The sequence below is a fragment of the Taeniopygia guttata genome, chromosome 1, assembly GCF_048771995.1.
Source record: "Taeniopygia guttata chromosome 1, bTaeGut7.mat, whole genome shotgun sequence".
NCBI classification, from domain to species: Eukaryota; Metazoa; Chordata; class Aves; order Passeriformes; family Estrildidae; genus Taeniopygia; species Taeniopygia guttata.
In genome coordinates, this window is record NC_133024.1 from 86,131,900 (window position 1) to 86,150,511 (window position 18,612).

Genomic DNA, 18,612 nt, shown 5'->3' on the forward strand with positions numbered 1-18,612 from the left:
TTCTACCCAGTCTTAGCTGATGGGTGATGATCCATTAAGCTGTGGTAATAAATTACACCGGATCACTCACTCAAATATTAATTTTCAGCAAAAGTGATTTAACTTATGCAGTAAAAAAATTAGATTCAATTGAATTGAGATAAATTATTCATAGAATGGGGCTAGCCATACAAATGAAATTGACTTCAGGTACAACTTGTACTTAAATTATTTTGGGTTTGTGCTAAAACAGTGCTTACTAGCTCTTACTACTAAGAGTAGTAAGAGCTACTAAGAGTAGCTACTTAGTAGCTCTTACTGTGGGAATTAATAGAAAGTTAGCCATAAAAAATAGGAAGTTCTGAAGTCTGAATAAGAAGTCTTGAACAATAAATAATCACAGTATATTCCTTAATTTGCTAAAAAAATGTCAATAGCTATGGGTGTTGTTGCAGTTTGGATTTCTAAGTGTCAGTTGTTCCATGGGTTGTATCAACCTCTATGTAATAAAGAATGGAACTGTTAGAAGGAGATTCGGTTCTACATCTGCATTTGTTTTGCTTGGATGATTATGTAGCAACTTTTTAGGGTATGTTTGAAGCAAAATCTCTTCAAGTATACAGAAAAGGGAAAGCATAAAGTTATGTAACAACTGAAGGTATCTTTTAAAGACAAAAGAATCATCTCCTTGGAATAAGTTGTGTAACTTTCTGCTGTTAAAAAAAACTGTAAAACTTTCTAAAATACATTGGCAAAAGAAATCTTTGCTAGTGTATCATGCACCAGTTCCCTGAAGAAAATAAACTCCATCCCAAAGAATACTCTTTCCTCTGGTACAAATGCATCTACATGAAGGCTTAGCAAAAATACAATAGAAAATGCACACATAATTCATTACATATTCATTCTTCTCTGATATTAATGTCTTTTGATATGCAGTGTGTATAGTTGATGATCAGGCTTTCTCTTTAGGCCTCCCTACTTCTTATCTTGTATCTACTTCTCTTGTATCTTGTATGTACTCTTTACCTTTCCAAAGGTGGATGGATGTACTTGAATCTTGAAATTGGCATTGCAGGTTTCAATATACAGCTCATATAGTAGCCGGCAGGGTACAGCGCATCCTCCACACAAATAGAAATTATCGGCTAGCCTTTAAAACAAAAATCATCAATTCGTTTATGTCAGAGTTAGAAGAAAGAATTGTTAGATTTTTATAGTTTATCAGATTTACAGTGAACTCTGCAATAGTCAGAATTTTAAAGAAGCACAGAATCAAAAAGAGCTACTTCCTTTGTGTTAATCTGTATCCTGGGAAACAATATACTTTTTCATATAAATATATATATATATACTCTTTGTTTATTTGTAATTTTTAATATTTAAAGCCCTATGTTCCTTGTTTTCAACATGCAAGAGACGTCATGTGAGATTCTGTTAAGAAATTAACTAGTTCTCAGAATTTTTAAATTAAAACAATACAACTTAGTAATACCAATATAACATTAACACCAATACAGATAGTATTAGAATTTCTCATATGTAAAATATTGTTATATCAGAGGATCTAACTTCAGTTCTCTAAACAGAAATCCACTATACCAAAAATAATAATATGAGCATTTTTCCACCTAAAATGTGCAATATGGTATTTTGGGACACAGTGCACGAACTATAAAGGACCACATTTTGTTTTCATATAACCTCTCTGATTTTAGGATAAGTTTAATAGGAGAACAGAGTTTTAATTTACAGTTATTGTATAATAGAACTACCAGGACTGAAACTGGTTTAGATGTTTAAATATCCATCCTTTTGCCAAATCCCTATTCATCCTACTAATCAGAATGGTCATAGTCAAGTAAATGCAACTACTTGTGTGCATAAGGTGAGGAAAATGTAAACTTGGTTACTTATTGGCCTAAGATATTACCTTCATCAGGAAAAAAATGATCTTTAATTACAAAATAATGCTAATGGTTTTGATGTCAGAAGATAATAGGCTACAGTACAAATATGGGAGCAAAGCTGAATCAAAGGAGCAGAGGGATTAATTTTCAAAGCATGACACACTGCTCATATCATGGTGCTTTCTTGCTCTGACTCTGTTTCCATTCTACCAAACTATTTATGCATATTTAATTAATTTATCAGCTGAATGCCAGTGCAGCACAGTGCCGGTTACTCACTGTGTCTTTGCTGACAGTCAAGTTGGTTGGGAAAGCAGACTTTTCAATTCAGTTAAAACGTGTGTGATAAGTCAGCTGGATTTTAAATCAGCATCCTCTGCTTTAGTACCCTGACTTCAGGCAACCCAGTTGTTTATCTGAGTTGCTTTGTCAGTAGACAGTGGATAAGAGGTACAGCAAATCAGCTTGCTAGAACAGACTGACCAAGAATATGGTCTCTGTGCAGTTGATGATGTTTACCTCACCTGTTATTTGTGCCTTCTCCCCTCTTTCCACTGAAGAATGCTATCTGCTTCCCCCAGCTTTCCTTTCCCCTAGCAAAAGACCCCCAAATGCCTCACCTATACCTCCTTGAAGACCATCTCCTCACCCAACAACCCAAGAGGCTCTGCTGGGCTCCCTGCCAGCTCCTCACCACCTCCAGCCCCACCATGCAACAGCAAAGGCTTCATGGCTAGACCTGAGCAGGAACCTGCACCCAAAGATAGGGCATCTGCTGCTCTAATGGGGTATTTCCCATTATCAGGCTAAAAGGTAAATGAAATTCATTCTACATAAGAGTCCTGATGGGCTCTACCTCCCAGCAGGCAGAAGTGCTTTTTCTTCTAGAGCATCTCAAAACTCTTCACAATTGAGCAGTCTCAGAGGAGATTAATCTTAAGTTCAAATTCATCCTTAATATAACATCACAAGAGTCATTGGAAGTGCATCAGAAATTAATTCATGCTCCAGTAGCTGCTTTCTGCCAATAGCTTTCCCTCAGCATTTAACTACTTAGCAACAAAGTATTTGGGAATTCCATTTAGTGAATTTTTTGTCTATTAAGCTGCCAGTCTTTTTCAAATAATAAGTCAAACACCTTCTTAGTGCTGACACACAATACAAAAATATTTCTATCAGGAAAGCAATCCACACAGAAAAGAGCACAGCACTGCTCTTCTTGCTTATTAGCCCCAAGGTTTTCAAAACCTGAGTTTTTATGGCATGCATCAAAACAAAACTGTGAATAAAGACAAAAAAAATCTAAAGGAAAGTGTGGTAAGGGAGAAAGGTAGAGGTTAAAGAAAAAGCACAGGGGGAAAGACCTCCTCTATTTTATCTACTGTGTATCCACACACTGTGTAGGGTTTTTTATCCTATTGATTTTAGGACCTCACATTTAGGGTTCGCCACCTATTCTGTGTGAACCCTTAGCAGCCAGGCCATTATACAGGTTGGCAAATCTGCTGTTAAACCATTTCTGGACCAAAATATGGTTTGCTACTGGAAATGCACCATCTGTAAAATGAAGCTGAACATTCAAAATTTTTCAAAACACGAAAAGAATGTTGTCATGATGAAAAGAATCATTAGTTCATCCTTTCAAGGACTGCTTATGATTCCATTTTATGCTGTGTCTCGGACCTGTTGGATGAATGACCTGGTATGAATCTCTTTCTTTAGTCCTTTCAAAATGGGAGCAGTGGTATCTATATCACAGTGAAAAAACAGACTAACTCCCACTGCTCATGTATAACTGATGTGGGGAGTAAAATTATTTATGATCACTTGCTGATGACTTAAAAGTTTGTATGTGTTGTTACTGTTTCACAAAAGCTTCAACATTATTTATGAGCAGGACCCATTTGTGCTTGGGGAGAGAAGTAACTCTGGTTTCTCTTTGGCTGTCACATGGTAGATGATGCTCTTCTCAAAGCCCAAGAAAACAATGGTGACAGCCTTCCTCCACTACACAAAGTGTCTCATTAAGGAGTTCGACCTTCAGCTCAAGAAATAATAACCTTAGAGAATCTCAAACATCCAGCATCACCCTGGGTGGCCGTGTGCCACCTCCTCGCAGCCACCTGTGTGCTGCAAGAGCCCACCAGGCAGGGAGATCCTCAAGAGCTGTCCTGCAGCATCACATCCAGTGCATGGCTGCCAGGGGCCAGATCCCAGACAGTGGGTAGGCTGAGACAAAATCCCATTTCCCCCATGTCAAACCACCTCCATATCGCTAGGGCTTGTGGCAGAAGATGGTCTTTCAGGGGAATTACCCTGCTTGCTTGGTGTCGTTTACACATCACCACGATGATGGGGCCTTTGTAGCAAACCACGCTCTTGCCCTACGAAACCGCGAGAAGAGTTAAAAGCAGGGCTCCTGCACTCCCTGTGGCAAGGCAGAGCCTGCGAGCCCCACGGGGAGGCAGAGACAGCCGCGCCACCTCCCCGCTCCATCCTCAGCCCCGCTCCGTCCCGGGCAGCGGGCAAGTGGACAACACCCACCACTGGAGGACGGGGAGGTAGGTGAGGGAGGTGGGGCCGAAATAAGTCAGGTCGGCCGGCTCCGGGTCGGGCTGCGGCTCCGCGTCGTCCATTGGGACCGGGATGGTGGGGCCGGAGCCGGTGCCTGCCGGGGCCGTCGGGTAACGGACGGCGGGTAACGCCCGCCCCGCGCCAGTCCCGCGCCCGCCCCGCGCCCGCCCCGCGCCCGCCCCGCGCCCGCCCCGCGCCCGCCCCGCGCCCGTCCCGCGCGGCCCCGCACCGCTTCCCGCAGCGGCGTCCGCCCCCTGCGGATAATTCGGGCGAGCCGCGGCATTCCTGGCACCCACCCACTGCTCTGCCGCTTGACGGGTCTGTTATTTTGTAGGAACTGCGGGCGAGAAAAGGAATTCTTGTCCAAATCGGAAAGTGGTGTAAATGGCCGATCGTGCGGCGGTACTTCTGAATATCACGTAGTAACAGGAGAAGAGGGAATAGCTTCAAACTAAGTGTGCGTTTAGATTATGTGTTAGGAAAAAAAATCTTTACTGTGAGGGTGCGAGGCACTGGCCCAGGCTGCCCAGAGAAGCTGTGGATTCTCTGTTCCTGGAAGTGTTCAAAGTCAGGTTGGATGGAGCTTTGAGCAGCCTTGATCCGGTGGAAGGTGTCCCGCCCATGGCAGGGGAGGCTGGGACTCGGTGGTCTTTATGGTCCCTTACAACCAGGCCATTCTATGCTGTGATCACAAGTGCCATCTAGAAGGTTTTGCACATCTTTAAAGCCTTCCTTTCAGAGTTTTCAACAGGGATGCTGCAAACTCCCATAACTGTTTAATTTCTCTTTGATACAGATAGATGAAAGATCTGTCTGCTCTGCTGAAACCCTGTAAGCACTTTTCCATCACAAGCATCCATTATGCAAAATGAGCTTTGCTGCCATGTGACTGACAAACATAAATTATGTATGGCTGGAGCATCTAAAAGCTTACTAGTCCATGGCTTTGGGTTACATCAGAGCTCAGCTTCTCAGAAACTCCCACGGCTCCCTCCTGTTAATTAGCTTCCTGAAATCCCCATGTGTGACACAGACTGGCTTGCTTCTTCGTTATGACAATATGACCAAAGCCAACACGTTGGCAGACATCAGTATTAGAAGGGGGGTAGGGAGCACGATGACAGGAAAGGGAATTTAAGGTGGCAGGTTACTGGTTTACTGGTCCCTTGATGTACCTCATTTCTGAGGAGCAGTGCACACGGATGTCATGTATGGTACAGGTTGCTTTGAATCTGTGAAGCCTCATGCTGTGTGGAGAAGCCCATGGGAAGATCATGTTCACTCAAGGGCCCCTGAACCAAAGCCTTGAAAAAAACAGTCTGCCAAAAAACACAGGTTGGTGTTAGTACATGCATTGTAACCAGTACAGTCTGCCATCAATAACTGTGCTTAATGGCTGTTGTGGAAGCTTCCCTTAGTAGCTGCAGTTTTTGGTTTTGTATGTCTGCAGTCTGCTGATCTCCAGCGTGGGACATTTAACTTAGACAGCAAATACTCCTGCAAATCCTGTAGAGCAAATCCTTTCTCAGGTTGAAGTAGCTGTTGTAAGAACTAACAACAGTGAGACTGCAGCAGCTGTAAGGCTTGTGTGGTGTTGCCATATAAGTACTCCCAGAGCTTCTGCAGCAGGTCTAGCAGTAGATGCTGCCTGGGACACTCACTGCCAGTTGAGGTGTGCCTGTCCATTCTGCACTCAGAGCAGTGCCCTCCACTCCATGCACTTAAGGATGAGGAAACCTCATCTCCAGTTTCCAACAACTGGCTTGCTTATGTGTTTGCATGTGCTTCTGAGCCCTGGTCTTAGTTCTCAAGGTTCGTGATCAACAACTGACTTTTTGGGGCTGTCTGAAACTCTACACAGGGAAGTTCCCTATGCCCAAAAACACCTTAGCAGGAAAAATCCCAAAAAACATTTACAATTTAGCTAAAACTGAAGAATGATAAATAGAATATTACTGTGGTAACAGATGGAAGTAAGGGAAATGACACAGATCAGAAAGTCCCTGGCTAATACCTCATACTCAGAAAGGTTTTGGTGAAAAGAAGCAAATGCTGCACAAAAAAACCCTGTCCAGTTACTGTCCATAGCTTGAGAGATACCAATTAGGTCACAGCATTTTTCCTGCCTAGTTTGCAGATAATGAGATAGACAGATCTGTGTGTTGTTCAGGTCTTGACATACTTTTATTTGATTAGGGCTTTCCCATTTTTTTTCAAAAATGACTCTTTACCTCTCAGACAATTCTAACATGTGCTGTTTGTTTGTTTGTTTGGTTTTTTTTTGGCAAGAGGAGGAGTGGGAGAGAAGGAAGATTCTGACTTTAAATGTCAGGCTTTTAATAGAATTTGGTTGAAAACCTGAAATCAGTTTCTTCAGTTTAAACCAGTCAAATAGGACTGGTGGATATAGATTAGGTCAAGCTGTAATAAGTCTTTATTCTTGCATAAGCTGAAAGCTGCAAAGCTCTTTATTGCTGTCATGGACATACTCCTTGCATAAAATTACAGAGTATATAATGAACATGTACATTGACTGAAAAAAGATTTGGTATAAAATTAGGAATATGGTTGAACAGATTAAAAGGTGTACAAAAAAAAGCTTCCTTCCTCTGACTTTCACCCATAACTAGGACAAATTTAAAACAAACTTTGAGGTAATCTCCAAAACATTGTAAGGAGTGTCTTTAGCACAAAATTGTCTGTTCAGATTACTGTCTGCCCTCAGCTGCCCCATCCCATATTCAAGAGAAGATTTGGATACCTTGGGAGATTTGTAAGGTAAACAGATTATGTAAGAGCTCTTGCTGGTGACAGCTGTCTTGTAAAGGCAAGTGCTAACATCTCTCAGATATTTACAGTTTTAAAAATAAGTGCTTTATAAGATTTTTTTAATACTTAAGCAAAAGTATGTATGAAACAATCATTAAAGCAAATGAATCTATGACTGCTTCCACCATTACCAGCAGCAATGAACATATGTGACTATAGGAAATTGTGTGTTTCCCCTAGAGCTGCAGAGGCCTGAAGGGTATTTATTGCATTCTTTCTCATGTAGGAAGGAATGGGTAAAATAGCTTGAAAAGGAAAATCGAAAATATGAATCTTTCCCTCACACCCACCAAATCAAAGTCCTGGAGCAACATATCATTACCTTTTCCATATGAAAAGTTAAAAGAATTGGGTCATGGTGTAAGAGTCCCGTTGGGCAAAGGCAAATATCCCAGTTTGAGAAATGTGTCAGTACATTTTATTAGTTTGGCATTTGTTTGTTTATTTGTTTGTTTGTGGTTTTTCTATCTTTACTAGTTGGTCTACTATTGTAAATAGAGGCAAACCCAATGGGAAGAAATGACGATGTCTGACTCAATTCAGATGGATGAATTATTTTTTTATTAAAACTATGCTAAAATACATTAATATACTATATAAAAGGAGGATACTAAAACTACATACCACTTTCTCTGGCTCTAACACAACTCGTGACTCGAGTCCAGACACAGGTGGATTGGACTGGCCATCAGGCTCAAACAATCCTCACTAGAATCCAATCAAGGACTCGCTCCAGGTAAACAATTCTCCAAACACATTCCACATAGGAAAAACAAGGAGCAGAAATAGAAATTGTTTTCTCTTTCATTTCTCTCTGTGCACCTCTATGAAAAATCCTGAGAGTGAGAGAAATGTGCCTGCCACAGCCTACTAGGGACAAAATTACATCTGTGCTAATGTTTACTAATTTTCCCTTCCTTTGAGATCTGAATAATGCCAATGATCAGGCATTACCTAAATCTGATCAGTTTACTATGAGCAGAGATCATCAGTCATAGTTACCTTTCAAACTTCAGTTTGAAACAGATCACTTGAAAGAATCAAACAAACACAATGCTTTAACATTATAGAATGCTATGTCCTTCACAAGCCATGCACTTGGACATGAATGCACATGAGGAAGAGGAAGGCTCCTCTCCCAAGTGCCTATAGCATGTGAATTCTTGTATGTATGAAAATCCAATTCAGCAAAGCATGTCAGCATGTTTGTAAGACTGCTTCATTTCAGCAAAGCATTTAAGAATGTGCTTAAATTTAAATACCTACTTAGCTGAATCGTTCCGCTGAGTGGGGATTGATGGCTGAATTGAGGCATTAAACATTAATGAGGGAGCTGGGAGTACAAAATAATATGTAAATTGGGATGTGTCCTGTCAGGACTAGAATAAACTGATTCAAACAATGCAATCATTGCATGACTAAGATCTCTTGAAAGATGTGAAACCATTAGAAATACTTAAGACCTGGTGACTTCGGATGGGACACAATCACTGACAATCACTCAGGCCTTCACTCATCTCAGATCACCTGGTTTTGGAGTGTCTGGTGGCGAGGCTGGGTGAAAATCTCTTCAACACGGTAACCAAAACACTTAACTGATTGTTGCCACATCGTTAATTCCAGATGCTGCCCAGGGCAGTGTCATCTACTGATCTTTTGACGAAGATTAACAATGTCTTCTTTGACTGCTTTTGGTCCGCCACAGCTGGGAGCGGGGACTATCTGAGCAGCTCTGTCCCTCCTGTCTGGAGAGTCTCTGGTGAGAACACATCCCATGGGGCCCTGCTGGTCACCCTCCTGCTCCTGTACAGGGCAGTGCCTCTAGAAGGTGACTGGAGCTAAGAACTGTGGTTTCCACTGTGTGCTGACACCTGCTCTTTGTATTTCTTGCTCTTTAGTCCAGCTTAGGGCAGCCAAACAGTTTATACAGTGACTCATGAAGATGAAGATATGGATAAAAACCTATCTGTCCAGAAGAGGCTGAGGTAATGCTTGCAGGAGAAAGCAACTGCTTCATTTCTGCTTGGCAGAAGATGTGGTGCTTGCTCCTCCAAGTAGAAGTAGCATTTTATGATGCTTCCCTGATACATTCTTTTTGTGGTTTTGTTTTGTTTTCTACGTCTTGGATACATACTGGAGTTAACTTTCTGTTTAATGTGACAATCTATTATAAACAGCTATGCTATAAACTCTGAAATAGTGATGCTAGGTTTGTATGTTAGAGTAATCTGAACAGGAAAAAAAAATTTCGTACAATAAAAGCAGTGGTGAGTCATGCAGAAAAGCTCCATCTCAGAGGCTAGAAACAGCAGCTCTTACATTAGCTCCTGTGCCTGGTTTGCAGATGACATGCAAAAACCCTTGATTGTATTTGTGGGTCAGGAATGTTTACACAATTAATCAATTAGTTCGGAAATAAGGAATGGCATTAAGGGCAGCTTTCAAATGTATTCACAGTAAAGTCCAACTACAAAAGTTTTGAAAAGAGAGAAAAACATCACCCTCCTCCACAAAAATAAATACAGACTTTACTGTGAAAAGAGATGCTTTCTTTTTTTCTTCTGAATTAAAACAAAGGGTGAAAATGTTTCACGTAAATAGCTACATTAACCAATAATTTTCTTGAAAGAACTCTTGAAAGATTCAGCGTAGTGTTTGACATAATTAAATGACAATGCAGTTAACAGTTAACTTGTTTGAAACTGAATTTTATTGTAAGAAATACAAATCCTGCCTCAGTAATTCTTGAGGGAAAAGCATATGTTACATGACTGATGTAGTTTTATCGTCTCACCTTTTGAATATCTTAGGCCAAATGGTACATCAGAGAAACATTATATGCATGTAGTGTCAAGGGTGATATGATTAAAACTGCATGCAGTTCTGTATTCCTATTATTCTTTTACAAATATTGTTTTATCCTTCAGTCTAGAAAGCATTGTAGGAGATAGTGTGATTTATGCCTTGATTATAGTTACATAACTGACATTTTCATATAATATTTTATCTCAGATTACCAATAAATTTGAGAGAGAGAAAAAACACCCCAACAGACTTAATAAACCTAACCACTGTAGGAACAATGGAACCTGAAGTACCATGACCCATCTGAACTGTTCAGATCCACCAGGACCCCTCTTTGATCAGAGAGGTGAATTAGACAACCTCCAGACATCCCTGACCACCTCATTTATTCCATGATTGCTGCATGGTCTTTTTCTTAATTGCATCTGAAGCATTTGCGACTTGTCTTTGCTTGGGTTTTGTTCAAATAAGTAGAGTGTTCATTTATCTTGCTGGCAGTAGTGTTGCTCTAGCTGCAGCAGTGTACAGATACGGCCAAGGTAAACTTTATAAAGAAAAATCTTTTACTTGGGCCAGTTCATACAGCTAGACTAGATACACATACTGTATGCCCATACAGATTGTGTTGGATCTGAAGCTAGCAGCAAACGCATGGCTGATAAAGGTGGGGAGCAATTGCTCTGGTAGAATGAGAGTGTTTCTTTTTCCCAATTTTTTAGACCAATATGGTTTAGGATGACAAGAGTCTGCTGTACCAATTGATATTCTCTATTTTCATTAGAATAAATTACAAAATCAACCTTTGTGAAAAATTGGATTTGAAATTCCCCTTTGAGGAGCTTGTGAGCTCTGGCCCCATAGCTTTGCACTGACATAAAGGAGATTTGGGGTGATTGGATTGTGACCAGCCACAGAGAGCCTCTGGACTGATCAAGATCCTTCATTTTTGGTCTTAATTTGTATCCTGATCTTGAACAACCCATCACTTCTGACCCTTACAAATACTTTCCTTCCTGCTAAGTGCTCCTCAGATAGCTTACATAAAACATTTCTACTTCTGCAAGCTTCTTATTTTGACTGTGTGGTATTTGTAACACGGCCCTCTGGTTGGTACTGTTGGGATTTTGCATGAGCAAGGACTAGAGCAGACTGAGCACATATCCTAAATATCCATTTGCATTCAAAAGGAAACTTCCATTTAACTGTGGTTGTAATCCTTTTATGTTTGTTTTCTATGAATATGCGATCATGTGAGCTTTACTAGCAGAATACTTCTCTGTGAGAATGCCCATGTGACTTACTCATGGGAGGCAAACATTTAATTCAAATGTTGCCTTTCCAAAAGGAGGTTCAGAGTTTTCTATTGACTTTGTTTTGATTACTTATTCAAACTAAATGTTACGATCCTTGAGGATAAAGCAAAGCAAACCTAGGCAATATTATAATTGGTGGGACAATACGCACTCATGCTCAACTTGTTAATTTTAAAAAATGTTATCAATATAGGCCAAAAGATACGTGGGGCTTAAATTCACTTTTCTTGATTCATTTTAGAGGATACATTCCCAACTGAAAATTTCAATATGGATTACAATATTCATAAATAGTATGATCTACAGACCTACAAGTACTCACTGAAGTATTTAATTCACTATTTTATAACAAGCACATTTCAGACTTGAACTTCAGATCTACAACTGATTCAATGTAAACTTTGCCAAAGCAAATCCTCTGGTAAGATCAAAATATGTAAGTTAGGGATGCAGGATGTGGTTGCTTAGTTACTAAGCAGGAGTCTACCTGAAAAGCACAGAGAGTATGGAGAGCACTTCAGAGTATGGAGAAGGGTTTTGGCCTTTACTTTTGACTGACATGTCTGCTAAATGTTAAACATGGAACCAATTTTAATAAACAGCGGCTGCAGTCGGGCAACCTCATTGCTACTGCAGCCAGTGGTAGTGCAACCATTAGGGAAGAGAAATTCACTGGGGAAAATTTAAACAAAAATTTAGACAAAATTTAGTTTTAAGATGCATTTAAGAGGCATTTTAGAGAATGTACTTTGGATATTTTTCTTTCATATGCCATCCTCATTGCCCTCAGAAATCAGAGATTTCTAATCTGTTTTAATATTTTCAATATATCCTTGAATTATTTTTAATAAAATTTTTATAACTGTTTAAAATTATAAAACCTAAAAAGATCATTAACCTATAGTGTTTAAAATTAATTTTCCCTTTAATCTGATTCTTGAGAGAAATAGTATTTAACAATATTCTGTGATGTTTCTGCAATTTGCCAAATTTTTTTCAAGTATTTATAATGTATTTTCACCATTGTCTTGAAAATTGTCAAGAAGATAGTGGATTATTCTGCTTTCAACTGTGCAACAATAAGCTTTGCAAAATTTGAAGCCTTAATGGACACAGGGAAAAATATTTTTAAATCAAACCTGTAATGGTTTTCATAATTTAAAGATATGCTGATATAATTAGGAATGCACAAAGGTTTTTTTTTAGAAGATATACAATTTTGACTATGAGTGAATCTTGGAAAACAGCATGATTTAATTTGCCATCACAGTCAAGTGATCTATATGAATGATATCAGACAATCTTATGACATACTTTTTTATGCTTCTGCAGCTGTCATCTTGTCTTTTTCCAATTTTCTTAGCTACAAAACAGATGTCAAACATTTTGTTTGTAGAAGTTACCCTGGAATTATTTTATCACTCACACCATTTATAAGCATTAGTGTGCCTAAGGATGCAATTAATTAAGAAATCTCTGCATAAATTGCAAAAATACAATAAGTATTGTACAACGCTATGCACAGTAATTTCTTTACAAATTCTAGAAAGTGCAGAACATTTTTCTAGATCTTGCATCTTAATGGCAGGTTAGTGTCACAGCTGTGGCTACAGTCTGTGTAGAATTGCAGCGTGACCAAGAAAAAAACCATAAATAATATGTAAAGCCTACCTTATTGCGGCATTACTTGCCTATGCAATTCCCATTTTTCATACCCTAAACTCAAATGCTGTTTTCCATACAGTTACTCTTTATCCATGTGGAAATACATGGGAAGGAGCTCCAGCCATGCCTGGCTCTCTGCTGGCACAAGATGCTGGATGCATCTGCACCCCTTGTTTTCTTCCTCACCGAGTGGGGAGGCACAGAGGGCCAGGAGCCAGGACCATGGCACTCCAGCAGCTGAACAACTAAGGGACCATAAAGCACCTTGCAGATGAGCCCCAGCTTCTCCAGTGGGGTCAATATTCACAAGTCTTTCTTCTCCGATCTTTGGCTCACTCTCATGGGTTCTTTCATTTCCATTTTAATTGGAGGCCTTGGTAAAGGGGCATATTCAGCCCACTTTTTCTGAAGGAATCTTCAGATCTTCAGGATCTCTGAAACCCTCAACCACATCTTGCCGTCCAAATTACTTTTTCCCCCTCTCTCCCCTATTTCATCTTGTGTCTTCCTTCAGCTGCCCTCCTTCATTAACAGTTCCTGGTTAATTAAGCAGGTTAATACAAGAAAATACAAGAACTTCCAGTAAGGGTTCTCCTGAGCAAATCCGATTAACAGCAGGCTATCATGGTCAGTCAAAACATTAAAACATTGCATTTAAACATACCAGAAGCCATTGACAAAGTTTTATAGTGTTATTCCTTGTACATCACCTCCTAAGTGGGTTAAAAGAGTACAGGTGATGGCCGGAGCAACGTCGCATTTTAAGAGGCAAAACAGAAAGCAGCATCTACAGTTCTTACTTCAGGTGAGCAGTTTAGCATAGTTTTAGAACTATATATAAAAAAAACTTTTAAATGGTGTGATTAATTATTATTGAAATGCTAACTTTCTTTGGGCCAAATTCTACTTAAAAAATGAGCTTTAATCAAGAGTTAGAGTATTTAATGTTACTCCGTGCAGGTTTGATTGATTCAGTTTTCTTCTTGCTCCTGCAAAAATGAATGCAAGAAGACATGACTCTTAAATTAAAGAGTGGATTATGACCTTCAGGGAGGAGTCAAAGGATTTAGAAAGAACCTCAAATAAGGGATGGATGAACATATTAATGACAGTTAGCATTCACTTTCTGTTAGGTTGAAATAAATTAAGACAATTTGAGCATGTATATGACAAAGCTTTTCCAGTTTCCTGAAACCAAATTTGTTAACTATTAACGCATGCTAAAAACCCTTAACCCTTTGATAAAATGTGGGGAAGGAAGATGTGCATGTTACACCTAAAGTAATTTTTCATTATTAGTAATATTATTAAATGTGGTATTTTGTCCTGTTTGTTTTTGTTGGATAGGTAGTTGCTCATGTTCTGCCAGTTAATCCTGTTCTTTTGCCCATTTTAATTATAAAGCACCTAATAACATAGTGACTGCTTCTAATAAATTAAAAACACCTGGATAAATAGAGAGGTGGTGTTGTCTATTAGGCACAATATCCAGGTTTGGTTAAAAACAGGAAAGTGCTTGAGCTCCTAAAGTAGCTTCTGCAGCTTGACACAGATATAAAAGATTAGCTCTCAGCTCTAGCAGAAATGCCTGAAGCATAAGGACCTGGGAACTTCTGTTCAAGGACAGAAATAATCAACAGCCCTCATAAATATTGTTCCTAATTCTACGTGTGACAGTGAAAATAATTTTGCAGCCTTGAGAAGCTTTTACATTTTCAGCTTAGCATGGTTTAACTGCAAGCTGTGTGGCTTGCAGAAGAGCAACCCACTTGTGCATTTCTCCAAAAGCAATGGTTCATATGCCTCTGAAACAGAGGATACAATGCCCAGGCTGTGGCCAGTTTCAGTGTTTGCCACATCGGTGGTGCTGCCAGTCACCCTGCAAAGCCAATGCAATGTAGCTTTTAGTCACAGTGCTTACACTAACTTCTGGTATTCTGAAACAACTGGCACTTGCCATGGGCTTTTAATCAGGCCCTTGTAGTTCTCCTTTCCTTAGTATACAGCAACTCTTAGAGGCTGGGTTTAGCCAGCGCTTCCGAGTGAGGTCTCAGCAAAATTTGGATTGTTTCATGTATGAGCCCATACAGAATCTGAGTTCTTTGAAAACCCTCATCATCATTATCTAAGTGCAACTTTATCATTCTACAGCAGTAACCTTCCTGAGGACCTCACCATGGGTGAAAATACTGAGCAGAGGAGAAAAAAGGGATCATGAGAAAATGTACTACAGTAACCCCTTATTAGTGAATGAATGCACACTCATGCATGCTTCAGCTATCTGCTTTGATATCCAAATACAATAGAGCTATAGACTAGGCTCAGAATTTGACCTTCAGTGTCTTTCTGCCAGGGCATTTATTCCTCAACTGGTTTCTTTAGTCTTAGGCTGTTTTTGTGCTAAGTAGTGAAGAAGTCTGGTAACCCCTGCTGTGCCAGAGGAGATTGGCCCTGTACAGCAATCATGGTGTAAGACTGACAAACTCGTGCCTGACAGGTAATGACATCTCCTGCCAATCCTTCTTCATCCACAGAATGCAAGCTTTACTAAGCTGCTTAATGATGGCACAATGTTTACTTCCTTTTTGATGTAGGTATAGAAGGGATCTGAATAAAATTTATCCCCTTTTGGTCATGAAATATATGTTGTGAAACACAGGTTGTACAGCTGAGAGCATAACAATTTGAGGACAGAACTACCTCTGGAAAAACCATTTCTGTTCCTCTTCTGCACATTTCTATCTGCCTTTTATATCACTGTTTATCTTTGTTATTATGAAGTACATCTTTCTGCATGGTGGTCATAGCTCAAATATTATTTGAAGGGAATGTCTTTTGACTGTCATTTTGCTTGCTCAAGCCCTTGGAGTTCTTGAAATGTAAAGATTTATAGCTTTTTTTTTTGCTCTGCTTGTCCCTTACCTATGCATATATAGATGCATATCTCTTGGAACACAAAATGTCCCTCAGACATTTTTTGAGGTTCCAAGCCCTGGTCAAAAGCATTTTAAACCCTGGCAGGCAGCTGGAAACAGCTGTGATTTTGAGTTTGAGCCATGGAATGAGTTACCAACTTTGAAGGTGGAACAAGCAGCCACAAAAGTTTAGATATTAGAGTAGAAGTAGTTACAAAGTAGAGGGGAAAAATTTTTAGTATTGTACAGGGGGTTTTAGCACCTGTACAGGGGGGGTTTTACTTTGTACAGGGGGGTCAGAACTTTTAAGATGGAGGAATGTGGGCTGATCCTGTTCCTCCTCTTTCTTCTTCCTTACCTCCATGTTCTTGATGATGCTGGCACTTACGGATTGGTTTAGAGTAGAAAAGCACCTTTTAATATAGGTAGTATGTATTGGGGGAAACCTGTAAACATGTAACACGTAATATATTATAATCATATAAAAGATAGCAGCAGCCTTGGGTGGATGGGAGAGAAGAAGAAGACACCAGACAGTGAGGGTGGTGAGGGTGTTAGGGGTGTGTGTGCCTCTGCCTGAGCTGCTGGCCAAACCACAGTAGCCAGAGAAGACAATCCTTTAGATAGCTTACAGTAAACTGCCTTGAGACCGAACAACAAGAGGCTGCAGAGTTTTTCTTTGGAAGCGCGGGTTGGAGGAGAGACTTTGCCCTGAACCAGGCTGGGGTTCCAGCACATATCTCTATCTCAAACTGGCTGATTAAAGTAACTGGTGCAGAGGAACCCATCCTAGGAACAGTATCTTCTGCTATATCCGTGGCTCCAGTCAATGCTTGTCTTCTGAGACCTGGAGGAGTACACAGTGCACACACAAAATCAAGGAGCAGGAAGTATTTTCTTTTATTTTTGATAAAAATTTGCTGACCTATATTCCTTTGCTGCAATAATGAAAGCCCATCCACCTCTAGAACATGATTCTACAGCTTTGAGTAGGGGAAATTAATTCAACAAACTCAAGGCCCTGATGATTCTGTGATCAATTATCAGAACTGCTCATTCCCCTTTAATGGTAGGGTTAATATGAGGATGTATTTTGTGAGTCTCTGTAGGACTGGGCCAGATACCCAGAGTGGTAAAAAGAGAAAAGAACACTTCCCTTTTATGTAAAAATCTAAAACCCTTTTAACATTCCTGAATGGTTTATCTTTCCTGTGCTAAACAATTCTCAAAGTGTAAGTGGTTACCTTTGCTGGTGCCTTTTGGTAATATGCAGTGACATATGCAGGAGCACATGGAAAAGGCTTTGTCGCCACACCTTAGCATTACAGATAGTATGTTTTATGGAGTACCATGAAAAAAAAAAATGTAGAAAAAAGTGAGGCTTAAAGCAGAGGTCTTGCACTTGGCAGAAAAGAAGCAGGCTTGTAATGTTCATAATTTCTAGGGGAACCCATTGCCCCTAAGATGGGGTATGCCATTATGGGAAGTTCTCTGCCAACTGAGGAGCAAAGCTGGGCATCACAGTCTTCACAAAGGAAATTCAGATGAATTTGAGATCCAGACTACTGAGTGCTTTGGAGACAATAGACTTGGGCTGGAGTCAGCAGTGTAGGAGAACACTAAGAGGGTACTGTAAGTCCGAGTCTGTGCAGGTGAGAAGAAATATTGCAGCCTGCTGCACTTGCTGGAATTTCCTAAGAGCTCATGACTTCTCACTCATGCGTGTGACATTGCTTTGGTCTAGACAAGAGCTGACAAAGGCTTGTATAATGGGGAATGGGTCACCATCTGATGCTGACTCCCATGACTCTTAAATGACATTATTTTTCCAGACAGCTATAATAAATAGCATTTTCTGTTAGAACACATGACAAAAACTCTATTACATTTTTTGCTCTGCTTTGGAAGAAATCCCCTTTTACATTAATGGCCAGATCTGGCTATAAGGTTCTGGAATGGGACTTTTCTGATCAGAATTTTCTGCTGTGAATTGAAAATGAAAAAAAATGTATCATTGTTGAGGGGTCTTAAAGTTGACACAATCCAAAGTAAAAACATCCACATAATCTAAAATGACCAAGAATATTTGTGAAATGTAAAGTTTAATGATAAAAAGCCCTTCAAAAAATTGTAATACCAGACAACAGTAATTCAAAAGTTACCACATAATATTTTTTCTTTTATTCTAGATGTCAGCAACTCTCATAAATAAACAAATATGTAACTTGCCAGACGAATGATCCAAATCCTTCATGTTCTGAAAATAGGCAGTAACTAAATAAAGATTTTTTTTAAGAGAAGTGCAATATTTGACTGACCCTGTGAAATTTACCCCTCTGCTTCAGCCTTCACCTGCACCATCACACTTCAGGTCACTGCCCTCTTGGGTGTGCTATCACATGTGCTTGTGATCAGTGCTCTCAGTGAAATGATCAAATTTAGTCCTTAAATGGTGCAAGCAATTCAGCTGGTGCAGAGGAGAAGGCACTAACTTCTAAGGAAGGGATGAGTACAAGCCCTGTGCACAATTGAGACTAATATTTAGTGGAATTCCCCCTCCTCCTGTATTAATTAATTAGTGACAGGGACTCTCCCAGCTGCTGGCCCCTGGTGATCAACACA

At 39.8% G+C, this 18,612-nt stretch overlaps 1 protein-coding gene across 2 annotated transcripts in view; it reads right to left on the minus strand.

The window, feature by feature from the left end:
- Positions 1-4,613, minus strand: part of RFX8 (regulatory factor X8) — a 32,200-nt gene extending 27,587 nt beyond the window's left edge. Inside the window, exons 1-2 of one of the 2 annotated variants that reach the window (XM_030278608.4) lie at positions 4,434-4,613; positions 1,009-1,132 (exon numbers count right to left, since the gene is read on the minus strand). In XM_030278608.4, the coding sequence (XP_030134468.4) occupies positions 1,009-1,132; positions 4,434-4,525 (216 nt within the window). In that variant the 5' untranslated portion in view covers positions 4,526-4,613. The remainder of the gene's footprint in view (positions 1-1,008; positions 1,133-4,433) is intronic. The other variant, XM_030278599.4, reaches the window with a different exon arrangement.
- Between the last annotated feature and the right edge of the window lie 13,999 nt (positions 4,614-18,612).